General features: G+C 42.2%; 1 protein-coding gene and 2 pseudogenes across 2 annotated transcripts in view; all 3 read right to left on the reverse strand.

Moving 5' to 3' along the window:
* The window catches only part of PTBP3 (polypyrimidine tract binding protein 3), a 71,196-nt gene that overhangs the window by 22,224 nt on the left and 27,898 nt on the right, over nt 1-21,074 (reverse strand). For both annotated transcript variants that reach the window (XM_084834709.1, XM_084834710.1), the window contains exons 2-7: nt 17,071-17,146; nt 14,340-14,509; nt 8,416-8,562; nt 3,839-4,003; nt 2,908-3,018; nt 2,001-2,175 (exon numbers count right to left, since the gene is read on the reverse strand). In XM_084834709.1, coding sequence (XP_084690835.1) covers nt 2,001-2,175; nt 2,908-3,018; nt 3,839-4,003; nt 8,416-8,562; nt 14,340-14,509; nt 17,071-17,095 — 793 coding nt within the window. In that variant the 5' untranslated portion in view covers nt 17,096-17,146. The remainder of the gene's footprint in view (nt 1-2,000; nt 2,176-2,907; nt 3,019-3,838; nt 4,004-8,415; nt 8,563-14,339; nt 14,510-17,070; nt 17,147-21,074) is intronic.
* LOC146352707 (uncharacterized) lies at nt 9,974-11,233 on the reverse strand (annotated as a pseudogene).
* On the reverse strand, nt 12,245-12,941 carry LOC146352708 (uncharacterized; annotated as a pseudogene).

Here is a 21,074-nt window from a genome sequence, read left to right on the forward strand (position 1 = left end):
ACACCCTTGTTATATGTCACTGAAGTGGCTATGCTAATAAATTAACCCACTGAATACTAGAATCTGGGCTTGACTATTTGGAGCAGAATGGGAATTGATTCTCTCATTTAACACTGAACTGACCCCACCCCCATCAGAACCAGCTGCCACATACATGCCACTTCTAATTCTTTAAACCTGGGGCTGGATTATTACCGTGGCTCTCTTGTATATTCAGTCTACTATCATTAACAGTGAAACATTAGAAGAGAAAATTCACAAAATACTTCATTTCAGCTTTACCTAATTTCCCAGAAATTTCTGGGTTTAGAATGCACCCTGCACACAAAAATAGAAATGCATAGTTTTGTGAATTCTCCGATATTATACAGCTTCTGCTAGTATACCACTCATGTGGTGCTCTCAAATGCACAAGTCTGACACAATAAATAATTTATGTAGCAGCCCATAAGTCTGGATGAATACCTGAAAAGCTTCAAAGCCAGGTACAGAATCAGATCAATATTTTTTAAAGCTTTCTTGTTCTGTTTTAGTTCTGGGGTTGCTCAACTTCTTTGTTTAAGCTAGACTTTATCCTGGCTAGTCAGGAGAGAGAGGAAAGGGTTATTAACATCTTTTTATAGGAGGGGAAGTTTCCACTACATCTTAAGGAAACAATACTAAGAGCCTTCCTCAAAAAACCCTCCAAACCAGGTTACTTTAGAAATCCTCAGATCTGATTGTTTTTAATTTATTTGTATTGTGAACTGTCTTGGAAACACCTATGGCTGAAAGGCAGCCCATCAAGTATAATTCAAAAAGTTATTGGTCAGTTTTAAGTTTACCATGTCTGAGCAAGGTGACAGTGTGTTTGCTGTTCAACACTAGGCATTTAAGGGTGAAGATAATTTTGTTGATCTGTTTCAGCAGGCTTGGGGGTCAGGTTTTAGAACTAGGATCACACTGATAGCATAGATGATGGTCTTTGATTAGACATGGGAAAAGAGAGAACCTGAACCTGTTAGTTTTTTGTCCACATCCTAGAATGACAATAAGTGTTTCTCTAGGGCAGCACCATTTTGTGCAAGGTATCTCCCTACAGAAACCTCACTTGGCCTCTCTTAAGTTGCAAGATACCTTTCACCAGAAAGGAAAAATGAGGTGGCAGGTGGCTCAGGGAGTGAAGGGGAGCAAAATGTGCTCAGCTTCTCCTAATGTTACCTGGAGAAGAAGAGACTCATGATGATTCTTCTAATGCACAAGGATGTGCTGCTCTAGGGAAACCTTGCAAGCTGGCTCTAGGATGCAGACTAGAACAATTAACAGGTTCATGCTCCCCATTCACTAGTGAACTACTTCAAGAATCCCATGTATACCAAGTTAGAGAAAAGTCAAAACTGGACACTGCCTCTGTCATTAGAGATGCATGTGCTCTAAAAGCAAATTGCTAGAGTCCTCTTAGGAAGTTGCCATTCTTCTACTCATGATGTTTAATATCATAATTCAGATAGCTTTTATACTTTTGCTTAAACATTAGCTCTACAGTTTTAAAAAAAGTATTTTTATATCAACCCAACTTAGAACAGCACAATCTAGTCTGGAATCAATGGGCAGTACTCAATGCTGCATCTGCAGGTCTGCTGATAGTGCTGGGCCAACGTGACCCATTGCCAGCCTTACAGTAAGCTAGTGCCTTCCAGGGGAACCCTAGAAATGAGTTGAAACACTCATTTGCAGAACAGGACAGGTCAACACAGCCCCCTTCTGCAAGCTCTGCTGACCTGTTCTGTTCCAGAAACAAGCATTTTGGCTTGATTCCAGTTGCTTTAAGAAGCGCTAGCTTCCCATTGCACCAGCCCAGACAGCACTGCATACTATCCATATTTTTCAAAACTGTTTCTTCCAAGTGATGAAGATACAATACTTCACATTTCTCTTCAGAGCAAATAAATAAATCTCAATAGCCCAATGCTAAAAGGTGAAGCAATTTGTTCCATCCTCTATAAAGAAAGAGTTCTTACCAAAAGCAGCAGCCATAGTGGGGTCAAGGGAAGGCTGCCCATCACCTGAAGGAAGGTCCAGACGAGTAAAGTCTCTGCTTTTATCATTGTTGTATTTTACATTAAGGCTTGTTAGCTTGGAGAAATCAATACGAAGAGTGCAGCAAGCATTGTAGATATTTTGACCATCAAGAGCCTGTGAGAAGATAGAAAAGTTGAACAGAAGTGGTGAAATCCTAATGTTTAACAAAGTGTTAATGATTTACTGATATATGCAATTAATCCTTATGACAATCTTGAACAAGCTTTGGGTAGAGCACAAGGGACAAGCAGACAGCTAGTTCACATTTCTTATGACATTGCCTATGTTTTTCTAAATCCTTTTCTAATGTGCACTGTAGTGTTAAGGAATGGTGTAATTCATACAGTATATTACCACCACGTTCCTTGAGCTTTGTGATAGCTTATACATCCAAATGTAATAAACTACATTTGTTTTATGCTCTGCACTGGCTATGCTTATGGCACATCATTAATGCTTTTCCAATTAGAATATTTAGCTACAGTTGTCAATCATATATAATTATAATACAGAAATGCAGAGATTACAAGGTACAGAGTATAACTGTTTGGAAATTCCTTAGCATTTAAATTAAGAGTCTTTACAGTTTACAACTATGTCCAACCACTTTAAGTATTTGGGCTGCTGTTGCTACATGAAGACAGAACTGTGTTGACAGTAATTGCACTGGCATGTGCCAGACTTATCCCTGAACTGGCATAGACTAGCAACTCCAATTGGGAGACTAGTGTGATAGAACATCAGAAAAAGATAGAAGTTGAAATAAAAGTCAACCGAAGTCATGTGTAGCAAGCTATTAACATGAAGTTCAAATTCAAAACACATCAGGTGCAGTTATGCACTTACCATTTTGGCATAATGTGCATTCACTGGATCAGCATACTGAAGCAAGGCTTGAAACTGATTGTTCTTTGTAAAGGTGATAATCTTCAAGACTGTCCCAAACTTGGAGAAGATCTATGTAAAAATTCAGCTAGTCAATTCATACTTCTATGCTTTCCAGAAAAATGTTGAGATGTAAACTGCATGAATATTCCAAACAAAGCGAGTTCCTAAACTTGTAGGAATTGTGTTAAGAGTACACCACCTGGATTTTGTAACAAAATCATTAAGTGAAAGAGTCCTCTGAATGGAAACTTAGCTGTACTTTATTACTAAATAGTTAAATTTTCCAGTTATATTACTACATATGCTGTAAGGAAAAGAAGAGAAAAAATGCAACATAAAGTGTTTCTTATAGGGAGAGAAGATTTACATAAATATACATTTTAAAGAGTACTACAGCACTGATAGCACATTCAAATGAATACACAGATAACCCATACTAAACTTGGATTAAATTTACACTAAAGGTATGATCTAATACAATTTATTAATGTCAGTTTTAAGTCTTTCTTCTAAGCTTTTTTACACTATTAGGTTTCTGCAGGATAATTGTTCTTGATCTGCATCCATGTGCAGAAGTGTCTACTGTAGCGGGAGGGGGCACCGGAAAGCCTGTATCCTGAATGCATATGCATGATCCACTGACCATCACTGCTGTCACCTATGATCCCTACAGGCATGCACTCTCTCTAGCAAATGATCCTTACCTGATGCTCTCCCCTTGTCAAGCAGACTCTTGCCTTGGAACAGATGAGCAGCCCAATACTATGCAAGATCATTCCTGTATTAGGGTCATGGGGAGGAAGTACTAGAGGAGGAAGTGTCTGACACCTTGTTTTTCTGTGCCAAACACAATAATTTAAAAAGATAATCTTTTTTTTTAGATTCTTACCTGATATAGCACTTCTAGAGTTACAGGGTAGAAGAGATTTTCAACTATAATTCGAAGAACAGAACTCTGACCAGGAGGTAGTCCACCCTCAGTAGCTGGAGCACCTGTAAGGGCCAGGCCTCCAGACTGCACAGCATTCACTGCTTGTAGTGCAGCCTGAGCTCTCTAAGAGAGGAAGCAGAAGAAACAATAGAAAAGAAACTCAACTTATGTATCACATATAACTTTGTAACAACTTGCATACAAATTATGCTATGAGTTAAATCCTACAGAAATCTATGGGACCTAAGGGCATAGTCTTACATTTCCTCTCACTGCACGAAATGACTGCATTCACACAACACGATAACCTACACTCAAGGTTGAGTATGGGTTGAGTGTGGTTGTTGTTGAAACGTAAGTTGTTGTGTTGTCTGGACCCAGCGACACTAACAAACCATGGAAAGAACCCATGATTTGTTGTTGGGTTGTGAACTGTGGGTTGTCTGTGGTTAACAAGTCACGATTTGTTATCATGGTTTGTTATCACGGCTGGGTTCAGACAACACAATAACCCACGTATCAGTAACAACCCCACAATTCAACGATAACCCACATTCAACCCATACTCAGCCTTGAGAGTGGGTTATCTTGTGCATATTGTCCAATCTTGTCCAATCAATGTGCATATTACGCACTTGCAGCACGCACTAGTGAGGGTTACCAATTTTCTATTCTGGAAAACATTTTAAATAGGTTCCAAAAAGGAAGCTTCTGGAGCAACTTAGTAGCTAATGTTAAAAATTGAAATGAATCTGTTCTCAAATCACTGTTTCCTTTTGACAATAACCAAATGAGTCAAGCTCTTTCAGATGCTTATGTAATTATATTTTACCACCATCAGCAAGAAACGGGAAGTCAGGAGAGACATGAACATGCGTGATATAGTTGTTGGCCTGTGTGGGAAATCTGTTTGACTGACTTATTAGGCACACACTGGTCCCAGTCTCACCACTTCCATATTTTGCACTCTATTCTACAAAAGTAGCTGCCTTCTAGAGGTTGCTATGACTCATACTGCTCAATTGGTCTTAATGCCCAGAACAATTCTCTGTCCCAAGCATGGCCAAGCCTAGGAGAAGCCAAAGTCCTTAACACATGAAGCTGAAAAAGAACCTCACTAACTCCCATATTCACTTAAATTGATCAGTCCAATATGATTATTTTAAGTAGCTATATCAAGGTTCCTTTGTGCAAAACTGTAGTTAAGCTGTGCCTTATTTCCTGGAAATATAGAGCTTCTTTCTGCATCACATGTATTGACCATTCTGCTGCTCCCAAGTCAGAACATCAGTTTTATCTAGAGTGCAGATAATAAACTTATCCCAAGCTAAAATTAATGCATGGCTCCCTGCTTCATCTATCTGGAATCCTGGCTGCCAGTGCAGCCCTTTCTTGTTCCTGTGAGGCATTTTCCAACACCAAGCATGCAGTGGTTTAGTCTCAAGGTCTACAGTAGTAGACCTTGAGTAGTAGATACTGAGGAGGAGTAGAACCCTAGTGGATTTATAGAGTGAAGCACGCAGAATCCTTAGGGTACCATTAATTTCTCCACCCTTAAAATCAAAGATTTGTCCCCTTCACAGGTTTGCTGCTTTAGTAAGCCATTAAAGGTACATCTCTTGTTTGCTGGGCCAGACACTACAGCAGGAACACAAAGGTCAATGATGTGACCCATGGTGTTATGATTAAAATGAAACCAATTTGGGATACAGTCTTCTGTTTGTACGGTACCAAACAATGAACTGTTTGGCCATTAGACAGTTCAAGACACTACTACAAAGGAAGACCTCTATCTGTTAAGAATGTAATGTATTCATGCACTTTTACTGTGGTGTTAACAACGGAATTCACTCTTATGGAGACAAACCAGTAGGAAAATGGCTACACAAGGAAAATCCAGAGCATACTGATAGGATGCTATTACATCACACACACACAGTTTATGGTTCAAACTGAGAACAAGAGATGTTATCCAATGGCTTAAATACAATAGTATTAGCTAGTAAACTCAAAACAGGTGCTGTGGTGAAAAGTAATGTGCTATCCCCCACCCCCAATGCTACATGTGCATTTGTTTGCCTTCAAAAAATCTCAGCCGGATATTTATGGTTTGCACATCCGGCTTCTTAAAAGACGCAAGTACAGCGGTATTGATAGAGGGATTCCATGTCCAATCATAAATAATTTGTTTGCTAATAGTTTTAATATTTAACAAAGAAGTTTAAAAGGGAAGGGAAGAAGGCTAGGAGACACCACAAAAGCATTTTCATTACGAAGCTGGAGCTGGGCTTTTGGAACAAAGTGTATTTTCACAGTTAAATATTTTTCCTGAAACCCCCACTAAAATATTCAACCTCTTTTTGATATCCTAAAAAAGGATGGGCAGAAGACAAGCCATCCTCCTCCAGTGAATACTGGCCAATTTCTAAGCGGGCCAATAAGGGGTCCACTTAACTCTGTGCTTGTTGCTGAGATTCTTGCCAAGAATACTAGACTAACTGGTGTATTGCCCCAGCCGTGGGCTTCGACCTCTTAATTTAGAGGTGCCAAGATAGTGATAAATCAGACCCAGGTTTACTTTATTTATTTAAAGGCGTAGTTTATTGAGTAACTTACAGCACACAGGCGTACCCAATGGTTGGATCAGACAGCTTCTCTGAACCCAAAGCCATGGGGTACAATTGGTTTTATACCATACATGTTAGCAGTGACGCAGCATGACAGCAGGAAGCGCCCCCTAGCGTTCATTCCCAGCATAGACTAATAGCACTTGGTTCTCAGCACAGCCACCGTAGCGTCACTTCCCAGGCACAACAAAACAAACTTCACTTCCCAGGCACATCTTGATTAGATACTCTACTCATTAGGGTGCAATGTGCTGGGCCGCGCTATTGGCCCTTTGATTCATCTTCATATGCTCAGAGGCTTACTAGCAAGGGAATTGCACTAATAATTAACTTAAGCAAGGCATTATGGATCTCTAGGCCCTCTAACACTACAGGTGACTTGGTTATGCTCCTGGGGCCAATACAAGTGGTCACTGGCCTGATTCAGCAAGGTGCTTATGGTCAAAGCAAGAGTGTAGACACAGGATTGCTCAAATACAGATTAGTTACCTTAGCTGTGAGAATTCAAATTTATCTTTATTTTATTCAGTTATATTTGCTTTTCCATAAATGAACACCAAAGCCAGTTCACATCATAATAAAAACTTTTAAAACAAAAAAACCAAATCAATAAGAAAACAAGATACAGGTTAAAATTCTCAAAAACTAGTAAGAGAGAGAAAGAATTAAAAACAAGTTGGCAGGTTAACTGCCTGCTGGAAGAGAAACACTCTTGACATACCAATGGAAGGCTATCAGAGAGGGAACAAAATGATCACCTTCAGGAAGCCTGGGTGGGAGCACCAAAAAGCCTCAAATATGTGCTTTTAATTCACACTGATGGACCATAGGGATTTTAATATAAATAAGCAGACCAAGTTGGGCCACCCTGCTTTAACATACAAGCCTTTTTTTTTTTTTACAGTTGAAGCATAGATAAGGGTGAGGATAAAAGGCGTGTTTCCCTCCTTTCCCAAAGCAAGAATTCTGGCAATCTGGGGGTTTAACTGATTTTCAGGTGATAGCAACCAAGAGGAGAAAATGTGCAAATCTCCAACTGCAAAGGGAAGGAGAGAATAGGGAAAGATGTGCTTCTGAACCAGTTGAGCCTATTAAGAGGGAGAATCCAGACTCTTCTTCAGGTGGACAGACAGCACCCCGCCCAACTGAACCTGAGATGTACCACAAGGGATTCTCCAGGTAAGCTGACTATATTTGGTTCACATGTGCCTGAAAACAGAGTATAGCTGCTTTGATTGTGAAAGTGATTAACCTCAACATAATAACAGGATACTATGGATGTTGGGCCATGCTTCTGGCATCGTGTATTGAACAAAACTGTATAACTGGCTATGTTTTGTAGCTTGATTCTGAAAGACGTGCAGCTCCAATATGTTTTGTAGCTTGATTCTGAAAGACTTGCAGCTCCAATATCATGAAGCTGAGCCTTTTTTCTTGTACAGAAACAGCATTCATTCATGCAGGAGGGTAAGAGTACACTACTCTCTTCTGCAAGCAGTCAGTCCTAGAATTTGGGCCTGCCATGTCAAGAACACATGTTCAAGCCAGATCATAATTTGTTGAGGGGTAGCAAAAAGAGGTCTGTTGCAAAATGAGAGATATATTGGATTTTGAAAGAAATATTGTGATACTACAAAGTAAAATATGGTATCCAGAATGGGAAGGGGGCAATTGTGATATCATCAGCTTCAGACACTAAACAACCACTGACATTCGAAGCTTCATGTGCAAAGACAGCAGTGTAACTGAAGCTCAACTTTCTCTGCTTAAAGTAAAAACACTGGCCTGCCTTCAGGTAGGTAACTTGAAGCCTTATGAAAGTAGGATGTTGAAGTGGTTCAAAAATATTTGACATATTAATAGCTTTAATTGTTGCCATGAATTTTTTCTCAAAAGTAGCATACTTACAGCCTGATTGGGTAGATTGTCAGTCTTAAGTTCTCTGTGATTGGAATACTGAATATAAACAGGCTGACTGCGAAGGTGAGGAGTAACAGGAGTGTAGTAGTTCACCATAGTAACAGCAGCTTCTTCTGAAGCCATTTCTAGGAAAGCCTGCAATTAACACAAATAGAGGAATGTTTTGTTTGTAAAACCACTTTCACTAAAAAAAAATCTATGCAAACTACTTTACTTACAAACACACGAAGCAATTTTGTATATCTAAATAGTAAACTACAGTATGAGTGATTTTTGGAGAACTTTTTACTTCACTGCTATACAACAGCTCAGTTCAGATGTAATGGGAATAGCAAGAAACCCTGGTTCCCAGTACAACTACAGGCCTTGGGTTTGCATTCTCCATTCTCCTCTTTTGTGTGCCAGAAAGACAGGTTGCTTACCTGTAACTGTAGTTCTTTGAGTGGTCATCTGTGCATTCACACATATGGGCTCTGAGCCTGTGCGGAGACTCGTTCAGGAAACTTCCAAGCTGAACAAGTTTTTGGCGGGAACCCCTCCCCCACCATCCATGGTATATATAGCATGGGTTCCTGCCTCTCCCTCAGTTCCTTGAGACCACAAAGCAGTCTCGAGTCCGAGAAGAAAAACACCTTGGTACCAAAGCAATAACATTGACACTGAAGAGGGGACGGTGGGAGAGTTGTGTGAATGCACAGATGACCACTCGAAGAACTACAGTTACAGGTAAGCAACCTGACTTTCTTCTTCGCGTTCTCTGTGCATCACACATATGGGCGAATAACAAGCTGATTTACCGGAGGTGGGTTGGTGTCTCACTGCAGTACTGATGAGAGTACAGCCTGCCAAAGGCCCAGTCTGCTCGGGCCCGAACATCTAGTCTACAGTGCCTTATAAAAGTAGAAGGCTTCAACCAGGTAGCCGCCTTACACAAGTCCACCAGAGGTACACCTCTTGTAAAGGCCGTGGAAGTCGACACTCCCCTTGTTGAATGTGCTCAGATTCAAGGCGGCAACTCCTTCCTCGGGAGGTGGTATGTTAACCTAATAGTCTGTACTATCCAGGAAGCTAGTCTCTGGGAGGAAACTGGTAAGCCTTTATTATATCCTCCATAGCACAGGAATAATCATTGTGATGTACGGAAAGACTCGGTCCGTGATTTATAAAAGGCCAGAGCTCTTCAGACATCTAAAGTGTGGAATTTCTTCTCCAAATGAGAAGTCGGAGAGGGAAAGAAAGCAGGGAGGACAATTGGCTGATTTACATGGAAGTCCATCACCACTTTAGGGAGGAAAGCAAGGTCTGGCCTGAGTACTACCTTTTCCCTATGGAAAATGGTATAAGGCGAGTCTATTCGTAAAGCGGAGAGCTCGCTCACCCTTCTCGAGGTTGTAATCGCTAGCAAGGCAGCGACCTTCCAAGAAAGCAGCCTCAAGTCCATGGTAGCAAAAGGTTCAAATGGCGCGGACGTCAGGCTGTTGAGTACTAGCAACAAGTCCCATTGAGGGATGAGGTCTCTCATGGGGGGAGCCAAGTTTCCAAGTCCTCATAAGAATTGTTTGCATAATGGGTGGCTGAAGATGGAGCACCCGCCTATGTTGCCCCTCATCACGGATACTGCTGAGGTATACACTCTTATGGAAGAATATTTCAGTCCTCTCCTATATAAATGTTGGAGAAAACATAAAATGTCTGTAAATGAACAGTCATTAGGATTATAATTGCTGTCAGTCGCAAACTTTACAAATGAAGCCCACTTAGCTGAGTAAGAGTGGCGCGTCAATGGCTTTCTCACCGCATCCAGTATTGCCTGTACGGTTGCTGGGATTGGTGGGGAGTGGTCTCCAGGCACTGGATTCTCCACGCTATGAGCTTCAAGGTATGGAGATCGGGGTGGAGAATTCAACCTCGATCTCAAGAAATTAAGTTGTCTATTTGCAGGAGCAGTAGGCAATGTCCCTGTGCCAGATCTCTCAGTATTATGAACCAAGGTCGTCTCGGCCATCATGGTGCGATTAAGATGCAATTCATGGTGTTCTGTCTGATTTTTGAGATCACCGTCGTGGCGAGCGGAAACGGAGGAAAGAGGTAGAATAGCCATTCCTTCCATTCCAGGAAAAAGGCATCGCCTAGTAATTCCTGACTGACTCCCACTCTGGAGCAAAATTTTCTGCAGGCCGTGTTCACGGGAGTTGCGAAGAGATCTATCTCAGGTTGACCCCATTTTCTGAAAATCATCTGTAGGGTTGCCTTGGCCAGCTGCCATTCGTGGGAGCACCGGTGAAGGCGACTGAGAGAGTCCGCTAAGACATTGTCTTCCCCCACGATATGGAGAGCCGTCAGATGAATGTCCCTTGTAACGACCCAGTTGTAAATGTCCAGAGTGAGAGAAAGGAGACGTGAGGAGTGGGTTCCTCCTTGTTTGTTTAGGTACCATAGAACTGTAGTGTTGTCCATGAGAAGCTGGATGTGCCAGTGTCGAAGGTATGGTTTGAAGGCACGGAGGGCTTTCCAGACTGCCATCAGCTCCAGGAAATGTGGTAGATCGTTTCGGTGGAAGATCAAAGACCCTGTGTTCGTAGAGGTCTTCAATGGGCCTAGTAAGGAAGCATCTGTGGTCAGGACCCTGGACGGAGGAGCAGGAAGAAATGGCATCGCTTGGGTCAGATGTTTGGAATTCATCCACCACTCCAGGCTGAAAGCGACCTCCTCCAGTGCCATAAGGCTGACGACGAAGGGATTGCTGGTTAAGTCGAAAGTTCAAATAAACCAAATTTGTGGGGGCCTCATCCACAGTCGGGCCCATTCTACAACTGATACTGTCGCTGCCATATGACTGAGTAGGCACTGAACGTTGTGCACTTTGGTATGGCGATTGAAAAACATCGAAGTGGCATGTTTGACCAGATCTTTGACGCAATTTGTGGGAAGATATGCCCGCCCAGTCCTGGAATTGAGGACAGCCCTTATGAATTGAACTGTTTGTGTGAGGGTCAAGTGGGATTTCTCCCTGTTGATCCTTAGTCCCAGTGCCTGAAGGAGATTCAGAACGACTATAATAGTGCACAATAGGGCTTCCCGGGAGGTATCCACTAACAGCCAGTTTTGAGATACGGGTAGATCTCTACTCCCTTGAGGCAGAGGTAAGTGCAAACCACAGCCATACATTTTGTGAATATGTGTGGGGCTGTTGAGACCGAATGGCAGAACGTAGAACTGGAAGAGTTCTGCGCCAATCACAAAGCGGAGGAATTTTCTGTGCGAGTGTTCTATCGCTATGTGGAAATATGCATCCTTGAGATCGACCGTGGCAAACCATGAACCTCTTTGGAAGAGTGGGAGAATCATGGGTAGGACTGTCATTCTGAATCTCTTGGGAGCAACAAATTTGTTCGGGTCCCGAAGATCTAAAATGGGTGGAGGTCTCCGTCCCATTTTGGTACGGTGAAGTACTTGAAGAAAAAATCCTCCGTATCGAGGTTTGGATTAATGCGCTGGATAGCTCCTTTCCCTAGGAGAGATCATTTTTCCTCCTGAAGGACATTCGAGAATGGGGTGGTCTGTACTGAACCCAGCAGTGGAAGTGTGTTGAATTCTATTTTGTATCCTTGACAGACAATAGTTAGCACCCAGTTGTCTGATGTCACCCTTGTCCAAGATGAGTAAAATTTGCTCAGGAGATCTCCAAAAAGTAGTTTGTAATGGTTGGTATGGAGGGGAAGAAGACTGGAGTCAAAGACGATGCTTAGAGAATCCATCGCCCTTCGCCTTTTGCTGAAACTTAGGAAAAGGATAACTTTTCCTTTGTTGCTGATATCTAGGTGTTCAATCCCCAGGTTGTCAAGGGGCGTAGGTCTGGTGTTGTCGGTACCAGCGGCGCTGGCGATAAGGGATGTGTTTGTTGTTGTTGGACTTGGCTGATACCCATTTTACGAGCAGTTATTCTGGCTTTCTGCACAGACTCCATTTGCTTGTCTGTTTTCGCATTAAATAAACCTTCACCATCAAAGGATAAATCCTCTATTCTAGATCAAGCTTCAGGAGTGAGGCCCGCAGAACGGAGCCAAGCATGTCTTCTTAAGGCGACAGAACCCATCATCACCTTAGCACTGCAGTCCGCCTGATGACGGGCGGTACTGATCTGCTGATGGGATAGTTTGGAGGCTTCTACGTGAAACATTCCTGCTAACTTGTGTTGATTCTCAGGAAGGTAAGCGATAAGGGAATCCATTTTCCCCCCAAAGGAACAATTGGTACCTGGCCATCACTGCCTGGTAATTTGAAATCCAAAGTCCCAATGCTGCTGAAGAGTAGAGGCGGTGTCCCACGAGTTCAAGCTTATGGTCCTCCTTATCCACAGGTGAGGCAGGTGGTTTTTGAGAGTGGCCCTGAGCAGACTCTACGATTGAGTTCAGTTTTGGATGTGCAAAGAGAAAAGAAGCATCCGTCTCTTGAACCCGGTACATAGATTCTAGCCTCTTGGATGTTGGGTCAAGGATGAAGGTGCTTTCCATGTTTGTTGCACTGTACCCAGCAAAGCTGGGAGAAAGGGAATGGCCACCAGGGTGGACATGTCTGCCGTGACGGCATTGAACACCGAATCGTGGAGTTGTTGTGGAGGTTGTTGCACCGCAATGCCCAACGATTGTGCTATTCTAAGCATTTGCTCAGAAAAGTGTCCCATGTCCTTGGAAGGCAAGGCTCTATCTCGTGGCCTAACAACATCATCTGGAGATGAGATCGAAGGTGGGACCGAGGAATAGGAGAACAGTCCGATTGATAGGAGGAATAGTCTGACTGAAATCCAAGATTTCAGCTTGGAAGTTTCCTGAATGAGTCTCTGTGCAGGCACAGAGCCCAAATGTGTGATGCACAGAGACCACGAAGAAGGAAAGAATCAAAAGCTTCGCATTTGATATAAAACCAACCACAGTTCCCTATGACAACCAAACCTGTTTAAAACTAATGTTTGAGAACAAGCCAGGATCTGAAATTATGCCTTCAAGCTTTCAGGTTCAAGGCTTGCACATTTAATGGAAACCATGTTTTGTCTGGACATGGCCTATATTGCAAGCTCTAGTGATCTTCTTCCATAACCAAACTACAGCACACAACTAAAGACATAAAATATATATAGAATCAAATTGTTCTGGAATAGCCTAGGAATAGAGAATTGTTGAACACTAAAAGATGGTACCCAAAAGACTGCCACAAACCACAAAACACGGAGCTAGTTTACGAAATTGGGAACAGTGAACTTTTAATTTAAAAAACTATGTTTACCAATTAGTCACAGCTGTCATAAAAAATAAAGAATATAAAGTTGATGCAACAATCTGAAATCTGGCAGTGGTTAAATACTGGCCACACTGAAGAGGTGGCAAGCATTAGAGCCAAAGACTATTCTGAGCGAGAGAACAATTCATGGCTTAGCCTCTACTACTGATCCAGGCTCAAACCTCCCACAGAACAGATCTGCATAGCCAGGAGAGTTCCTGGCAGGGCCTCTCCTTGCCACAGGAAGCTTTTATTTGCACCAAGGACTTGCAAGCACCCCCAATCTTTGGTTGCAAAGGTCAGCCAGCTGTTTGCAGCCAAGGAGAGGCCCAACAAGGAGCTTGTTTGAGACTTGCAAGCCCTTCCTTGCAAACATTCATGATCCACAGATGCAAATTACAGTTTGGGAGATGGGTGAGGGTTAGGGGCTGAATTCAGCTTTGGCTCAGAAATGAGCTGAATTACTTCCTGGTTTCAGGGAGAAATGTTTGACTTGTATCAGAGCCAAAACCGATATGAGCTATGGGGGTGGGAGGAATTACCCATCTAACAATGCCACTTTGTACCAGACAAATAACATATACTACATGAACTACTTGTTCTTGTAGCTTGGATATTGCAAAATATGTACATACCTGGCTTTTCCCCTTCAACATCAAGAGATTGGTTACTTTGCCAAAGGGTAGACCTAGAGAAATTACTTCTGCTTCAGTGACATCATTTGGAATTTTACGAAGATGAAGGACTCGAGAAGGGGAGCAGGGAGATCTGTCTCCTTTAAATTTCTTGTTGTCATTCCCATTAGCTAAAATAAAGAAATGCTTCAAAATAAGAGGTATACTTCAGGCACAATAAAATGGCATTTGCTGTGACAACTGAAAAATCAGCCATTTGCAGTAAAGCAATACAAACTTGCTTTTTTCTTTTATTTTCTGGCAAATTATTCCTGTGCTTGTTCACTTATCTTTAGCTCTAGTGTTATGAAAATGGTAAATTCAAGAAATTCAGAATTCTATTTTAGATGAATTTAATCTGTATGGTTTATCCCAATCACAGCACTTGTGAATGTTTCTTTTGGCTTGCAAGCCACTTTAGGAAATCCTAGCAACTGAGCCAACAGCAGCCAAAAAGGCTGTGACAGCTGGGCTTGCTATTACCAACCTTTCATCGAGAAGTTTTACACACATAGGACTGAGAAACTGATTCCTTTGGGGACTCAAGCAGTAAGCATAACAAAAGCCCCATAACTTTGATAAAAGCATGAAGTGAGGTAGAGCAGGGAGAGATCAAAGGTAAAGAGGAGATTAAGAGTGAGAAAGCCAGAGCCATCCTAAAAGTCTCTTGTGGGGAGGCGCCAAAAGTGTAGGAGGAGCAGTTCATTTGGTTTGCAGGCCTTTTAAAGACAAATCTGTAAACTATTTTTTAAATGTTTGCAAAGGGGGGGGGCAGAGAAAACGTAGCCCATCCCTGGCTACAGGTCTGAGAGGATGAATGAGGGTGATTCAGCAATGCTACTGTCTATTTTAACGATGGGTCTTTTGCTAGTCTACAGCATGACTGTGCAGTCAAGGAAGGCATTTTGCACATCACATAAAATAGCTTAACTCAGTAAAAATCCTCTACATTTCCCCAAAACTAGGAGAAGGTTTCAACTAATGCACAGTACAGTTGCCTTGACAGGAAGTGGCTGACATTAGCCTGGGAGGGAGGGGGTGACAAGCCATCTGCTCAACCCTCTCTAATTCAAGTGAGGAAGCCTTCACTGCTGCTGCTAGCACAACTGGCATGGGAGACTGGAAGGTTAACTAGAGCGGTGGCAGAAGTGGTCACTGGGTTTAAATCTGCTCCATGGATGTGGTTTATACATGTGCCTGCCATGACCAGTCCAACCTGCCTGAGGGAAGATCCCAGGCTGTTTCGGAACTAGCAGAACACTACGCAAGTCACTTCAGAGGTGGATTACAAAGGTATACCTGAAAGAAACATGCAGGATGAGACTGAAGACCCTCCTTTTTTCTGCTTCAGCCTCTTAATTCACTGCAAATTCTTACAGAATCTCATGTTTTATATATAATTTTGTCAGATCCTCAGAAACATTCTTCATATGGAAATTCCTTAACTTGCCAATCACTACTGGATGCTCTTCTCTGAGCTACTCCATGTGTACTACCGGCCTTTTCCAATATGGAAACCAGAGTGACAGTACTTACGTATGGAAAAAACACCAATTGCAAAATAAAATATTTAAATGATCCTGTGTTATTTACAGCTCTGCTTGTTGAGATTTGATGAACTGGAAAGATTGTACTGAAAAATATCCTTGTTCCCATTTCTTTCTCATGCTTTCAAAAAAAATGTTCAAATGTCTACAGCATGTTGAACAGCAGACTGCATACCTTTTTTTAAGCATTACAGGCACAATCCTATGCATGTTTAGACAGAGAAAAGGCCTACAACTTCCAGCATGCCCCAGCCAGCAATGCTGGCTGGGGCATGCTGGGAGTTGTAGGCCTTTTCTTTGTCTAAACATGTATAGGATTGTGCCCTAGGAGAATTCAAGAGTTAACAGTAGCTATAGCTGGAGATGGTTCTCAATGCACATTGCTTTTTACCTTATCAAAGATTCAAGTGGATCTGATATTTTCACGCCTGCTCTCCAGGTACTACAAGATGTTTCACAGCCTCTTTTAAACTTAGCTAGCTTTAATAATTTGGTGTCATCCACACATTCACTACTTTACACCTATGCAGATAATTAATGGTAGGCTTGGTGCATATGTAATGCTGCCCAACCTTCTAACCATGATTACATCAGAACTGCCCCATGGGCTTGAGCTCCTCCCCACTTCCCCTTCCTTTTCAGGTTAAAGCTGCTATGCAAATTATTTGGCACCAATTATGCTCAGTGAAAACTATGTTGCAGAAATAAAATTAACCATAGTTAGCTCACAAAGGGAAAGAGAGGGAGGGAGAATGGTCAGCACAAGAAGGGAGGAGGGAGGAGCATGCAAACTTGTGGGGGTGGGATGGGGGGAGATTTACATTCTAAACATGATTAGGAGATTGAGCAGCATTATATCTATGCAAAGTGTTAAGAGTGGGTTCCAATACAGGACAATGGGAAATGAATGCTTGACATTATTATTTGCCCATCTATTTCCCATAGGTGTGATGAACCCTGGACTGCTGCTGAAAACCCATCTGCCATGAAAAGTTGTCAGGTTGATCAGATTTGGGTAGCTGTAGCAGTCCCTGAGTCTCCGTCTGCTTAAATTAATATACTGCAGAACAGCCTTGCAAGTAAGTCCTCAGAAGTTATTATCCCACTATCTTTAAGTCTTCTGCAAAATATGTGCGTAATCGTACCTGTAGCAGGAGTAGAATTGCTCATGGTAAGAGGCCCGTAAGCGAAACCAGAAGGAAGAAGCTCATCAGATCCACGCTGGAAAAAAAACACGCATAAAATAGTAAAATGCAAACTTTTGCCTCACTGATACCTACAAGTGGCATTATAATAACATTTTTGACAACAGATGCTAAGATGGGAAGATCTTAGCCAGAGTAAAATACATTTTTATTTTTAAAGCAGGTTTATAAATACATTATCAAACGGTTTAAGATATTGTACAAAGAAAAAAAATCCACTCTACCAGTGTCTGAAAACAAATGCTTTGATTTGGGTTCCACACTAAGATCATTCCCCCACCTATTTACTGGTTACCCAGAAATGAACTGGTCACTCAAGCTGACCTCCTCCTATTTGCATCTGAGATCATTTTCTCCTTTTAATCACTAGTGTCAGATATGCAAGTCACTACTTTGCTCATAGAACTTTCATTCATGTCTTTACATATTGTTACTGAGAAACCTCATACTCATAATTAAATCCTACAGGATGCAAAACCGCTTCTAGGACGCTCTAGGATGCTGTGCTTAAAATCTGTTTGCCAAATAAGCAAGAACCTGCTCTTTTCACCAACACTTCTAAACAAGAGATGAGACCCGAAGACACATAGGCCTAGTTTGAACATAACGACAACCCAGAGAATGGGTTGTACTTGAATCATGGGTTGTCACTATGTAAGAACTCTGCGCTATAGTTTAACTATGGGTTGTTAATCATGAACAACCCAGGAAGAGAACCCATGGTTTGTTGTTGGATTGTGAACTCTGGGTTGTTTGTGGTTAACAACCAATTAAACCATAGGGCAGGGTTCACACATTACAACAATCCAAGATTCAACAACCCCTACTCTGGGTTTTCATTATGTGTGAACTAGGTCAATAACCTGGTTTGCAAATAATGGTAACCCATGTTAACCTATGGTTTGTTGCCCTATCCAGGGTTTGTCTGGCAAGATGAATGAACAAACCATGGTTGGTTTTCTTAGCCCCAAGTTTGTTTGTTTCCCTTCTCCTACTTCCTGCCTATATCCCAAATGTCTTTGAGGTGCTGTAGTACCAGCAAGTAAAGCTGCTGGGTTGTTGTTGTTTTTACCACTCTCGTCCACTGCTTCTGTAGCCTGGCTACTACCTATGAGTCTAGGCTCACATGTAACAACACAGTTGTTAGCACAGTTGTTCTGATGTGCTGGGTTTGCACATCAGAACAACCCAGAATTCAAGAACCCATGGGTTAAATAAACCATGGGTTAGCACCACTGGTAAGTGTTATGCGCAAACAAGGGTCCTAGCCACGGACAAGCCACCTGACAAAAATCTGTATTTGTTTTCTCCAAATATGCTGAGGTGTGGCACAAGCATTCAATTCAAGTATGTTTCTCTCCTGTTTTCCAGAATGATTAACCCCTTCTCATATCCTCTCTGATGCATCAAAACTCAAAGTTAAAAATTGCCATTGGTAGTTTTTTTTAATAATCGAACAGAAAAACTTAAAGTATGCCATACTGCCTGAAATTAAAACAATCTGCAAACTTGGGTTCAACATAGAAAAATTTTGAACATAAAATTATAAAACCTTCTATATTCAACTGAGCAGTGCAGAAGATCCTTTTGCTCATTGCAGCGGGGGGAGCACTCACCAATTTCCCCCCAGCTGAAGGAATGCCAGCCCCACCCCAGAGAATCAGAGGTTCTCTAGCTTTTAATGGGATACAGGAGGCCGAGACATAGGAGAGAATCAACAGCAATGACAACACACCCCACCAATGTGAGCAAAAGTGCCTTCTACTCACACAATGGGACTTTGTAATTCAAATTGTGATCTTGCTTAGCATTTGCCACAAAGCCCCATTAAATCTACGACTACACAACAATAGAGATGTACTGGAAATACTAGTTGGGTAACAGTCAAGTAATTTCAGCAGTATTATGTTTAGATGTACAAATCTTTTAACTATGGAAAAAGGAATGGCAGATTAACTGAACTAATAAAGTCCGACAAACATGCAAGACAGAAAGAACCAGTTTTAGTTTAAGCCACCCAGGGCACAATTCTATGCATGTTTAGACAAAAAACTCCTACAACTTCCAGCATTCCCCAGCTATCATGGCTGGCTGGGGAATGCTGGGAGTTGGACTTTTTTCTGTCTGAACATGCATAGGATTGCACACCTAAGTCTGCTCTTCAAAACGCAGCTCTACCTCTCGTCCAAATCTTCACCAAGGTTGGCCGTAGAATCCCTGTCCAAATGTCTGGAGACGGTGAGTGGCTGGATGGGGAGGAATAGGCTGAAGCTGAACCCTGACAAGACCGAGGTACTTTTGGTGGGAGACAAGAGGAGGCTGGGGGATGTTGACCTGGTGTTGAATGGGGTACGGCTACCCTTGAAAGACCAGGTCCGCAGCCTGGGGGTCATTTTGAACTCCCAGCTGTCCATGGAGGCTCAGGTATCAGCTGTGAGCCGGACAGCGCTGTATCAACTCCATCTGATACGGCGGCTGCGCCCCTACCTTCCCGACCATCTGCTCCCATCAGTAGTACATGCCCTGGTCTCCTCTCGTTTAGACTACTGTAATGCGCTCTACGTGGGGTTACCCTTGAAGACAGTTCGGAAACTGCAGCTGGTACAGAACGCGGCGGCTCGCCTGATTAAAGGCAGCCGCCGGCGAGATCACATCACTCCAGTGCTGAAGGAGCTGCACTGGTTACCAGTTGTTTTCCGGGCCAAATTCAAGGTGTTGGTTTTGACCTTTAAAACCCTATATGGTTCCGGCCCAGCCTATCTTAAGGAGCGCCTCCAGCAGCACTAGACAGGCCGCTTAACAAGATCAGCCTCAGATGGCCTTCTCTCTGTCCCATCAGCCAGGACAGCTAGACTGGTGGGGATGAGGGAGAGGGCCTTTTCTGTGGTGGCCCCCACTCTGTGGAACTCCCTCCCTAGGGAACTCCGTCATGCCCCCTCTTTAATGAGCTTCCGTCGTGCATTAAAAACGTTGTTGTTCAGGCAGGCATTTGGGGTGGGTTAGGGTATTTTAGAAAATGTTTTTATTGTAGAATTTTATTGTTTTAAACTGTTTTTATTGTATGTTGTACATCGCCCAGAGTGGCTGGGTGACCAGCCAGATGGGCGATTAATAAATTTAATAATAAAGAAAGAAAGAAAGAAAGAAAGAAAGAAAGAGTATTGTTCAGGACTATTGCCAAGGTGGTAGTGTATCAATTATGGAGGTCATCAGAAGTACTACAATATTTCTGTTCAGTTCTGAGCAACGTGAAAAAACTTCTTACAATTAAGTTCAGAAGTGTGTAGGAAGGGAAAAATTTGTTTTAAACACGCCATTGTACACCATGCACCATTTTCCAGAGTGGTGGAAAGAAAGTGGACAGAAATCTGAAGCACTACCTCCTGAAAAATGATACGTTGTGACAGGCTTGGAAGCCCAACCTGACATCCTGCTATTTAACTTCACATGCTGGGAGGGAGAAAAATCAGTACAAGGGATTCACTTTATATGGTATGCAAATTCCTCCGCTGCTGCTACTCCTCACAATGACAATGTTCAATATTGCAATGTTCAATTTCTACTGTTAAGATCAATAGTTAGATGAATAGCAGAGTGCAGAACACAGGTAGTTCAAACACCACAGCACACTTCTGCTGCTATGCTCTCACTTTTAAGTTCACATACGGAAAGGTGGGACACCTGAGAGATCAATACTTAATGTTTGGTGGCAAAAGTAGTTTCATGTGTCAAATTAATTGTCCTGAATAACTTAACCTTCCAAATGCTTTAACATTTAACAGCTATTTTTGTGTAACAAAACACATGGCATAATGTGATGCCACTTGTGCGTTATACAGATTCTTGTTCCAACAGGTAGTATGAAATAAAATAAGGAACAGTAAATTGACCAAGTTTTAGAGAATACTGAAGTGAATCAAAGACCACATCAAGTGTGTCCTTGG

Source organism: Heloderma suspectum, chromosome 2, assembly GCF_057233095.1.
Source record: "Heloderma suspectum isolate Gila_16-S chromosome 2, 16-S_ref, whole genome shotgun sequence".
In the NCBI taxonomy this organism is placed as follows: domain Eukaryota; kingdom Metazoa; phylum Chordata; class Lepidosauria; order Squamata; family Helodermatidae; genus Heloderma; species Heloderma suspectum.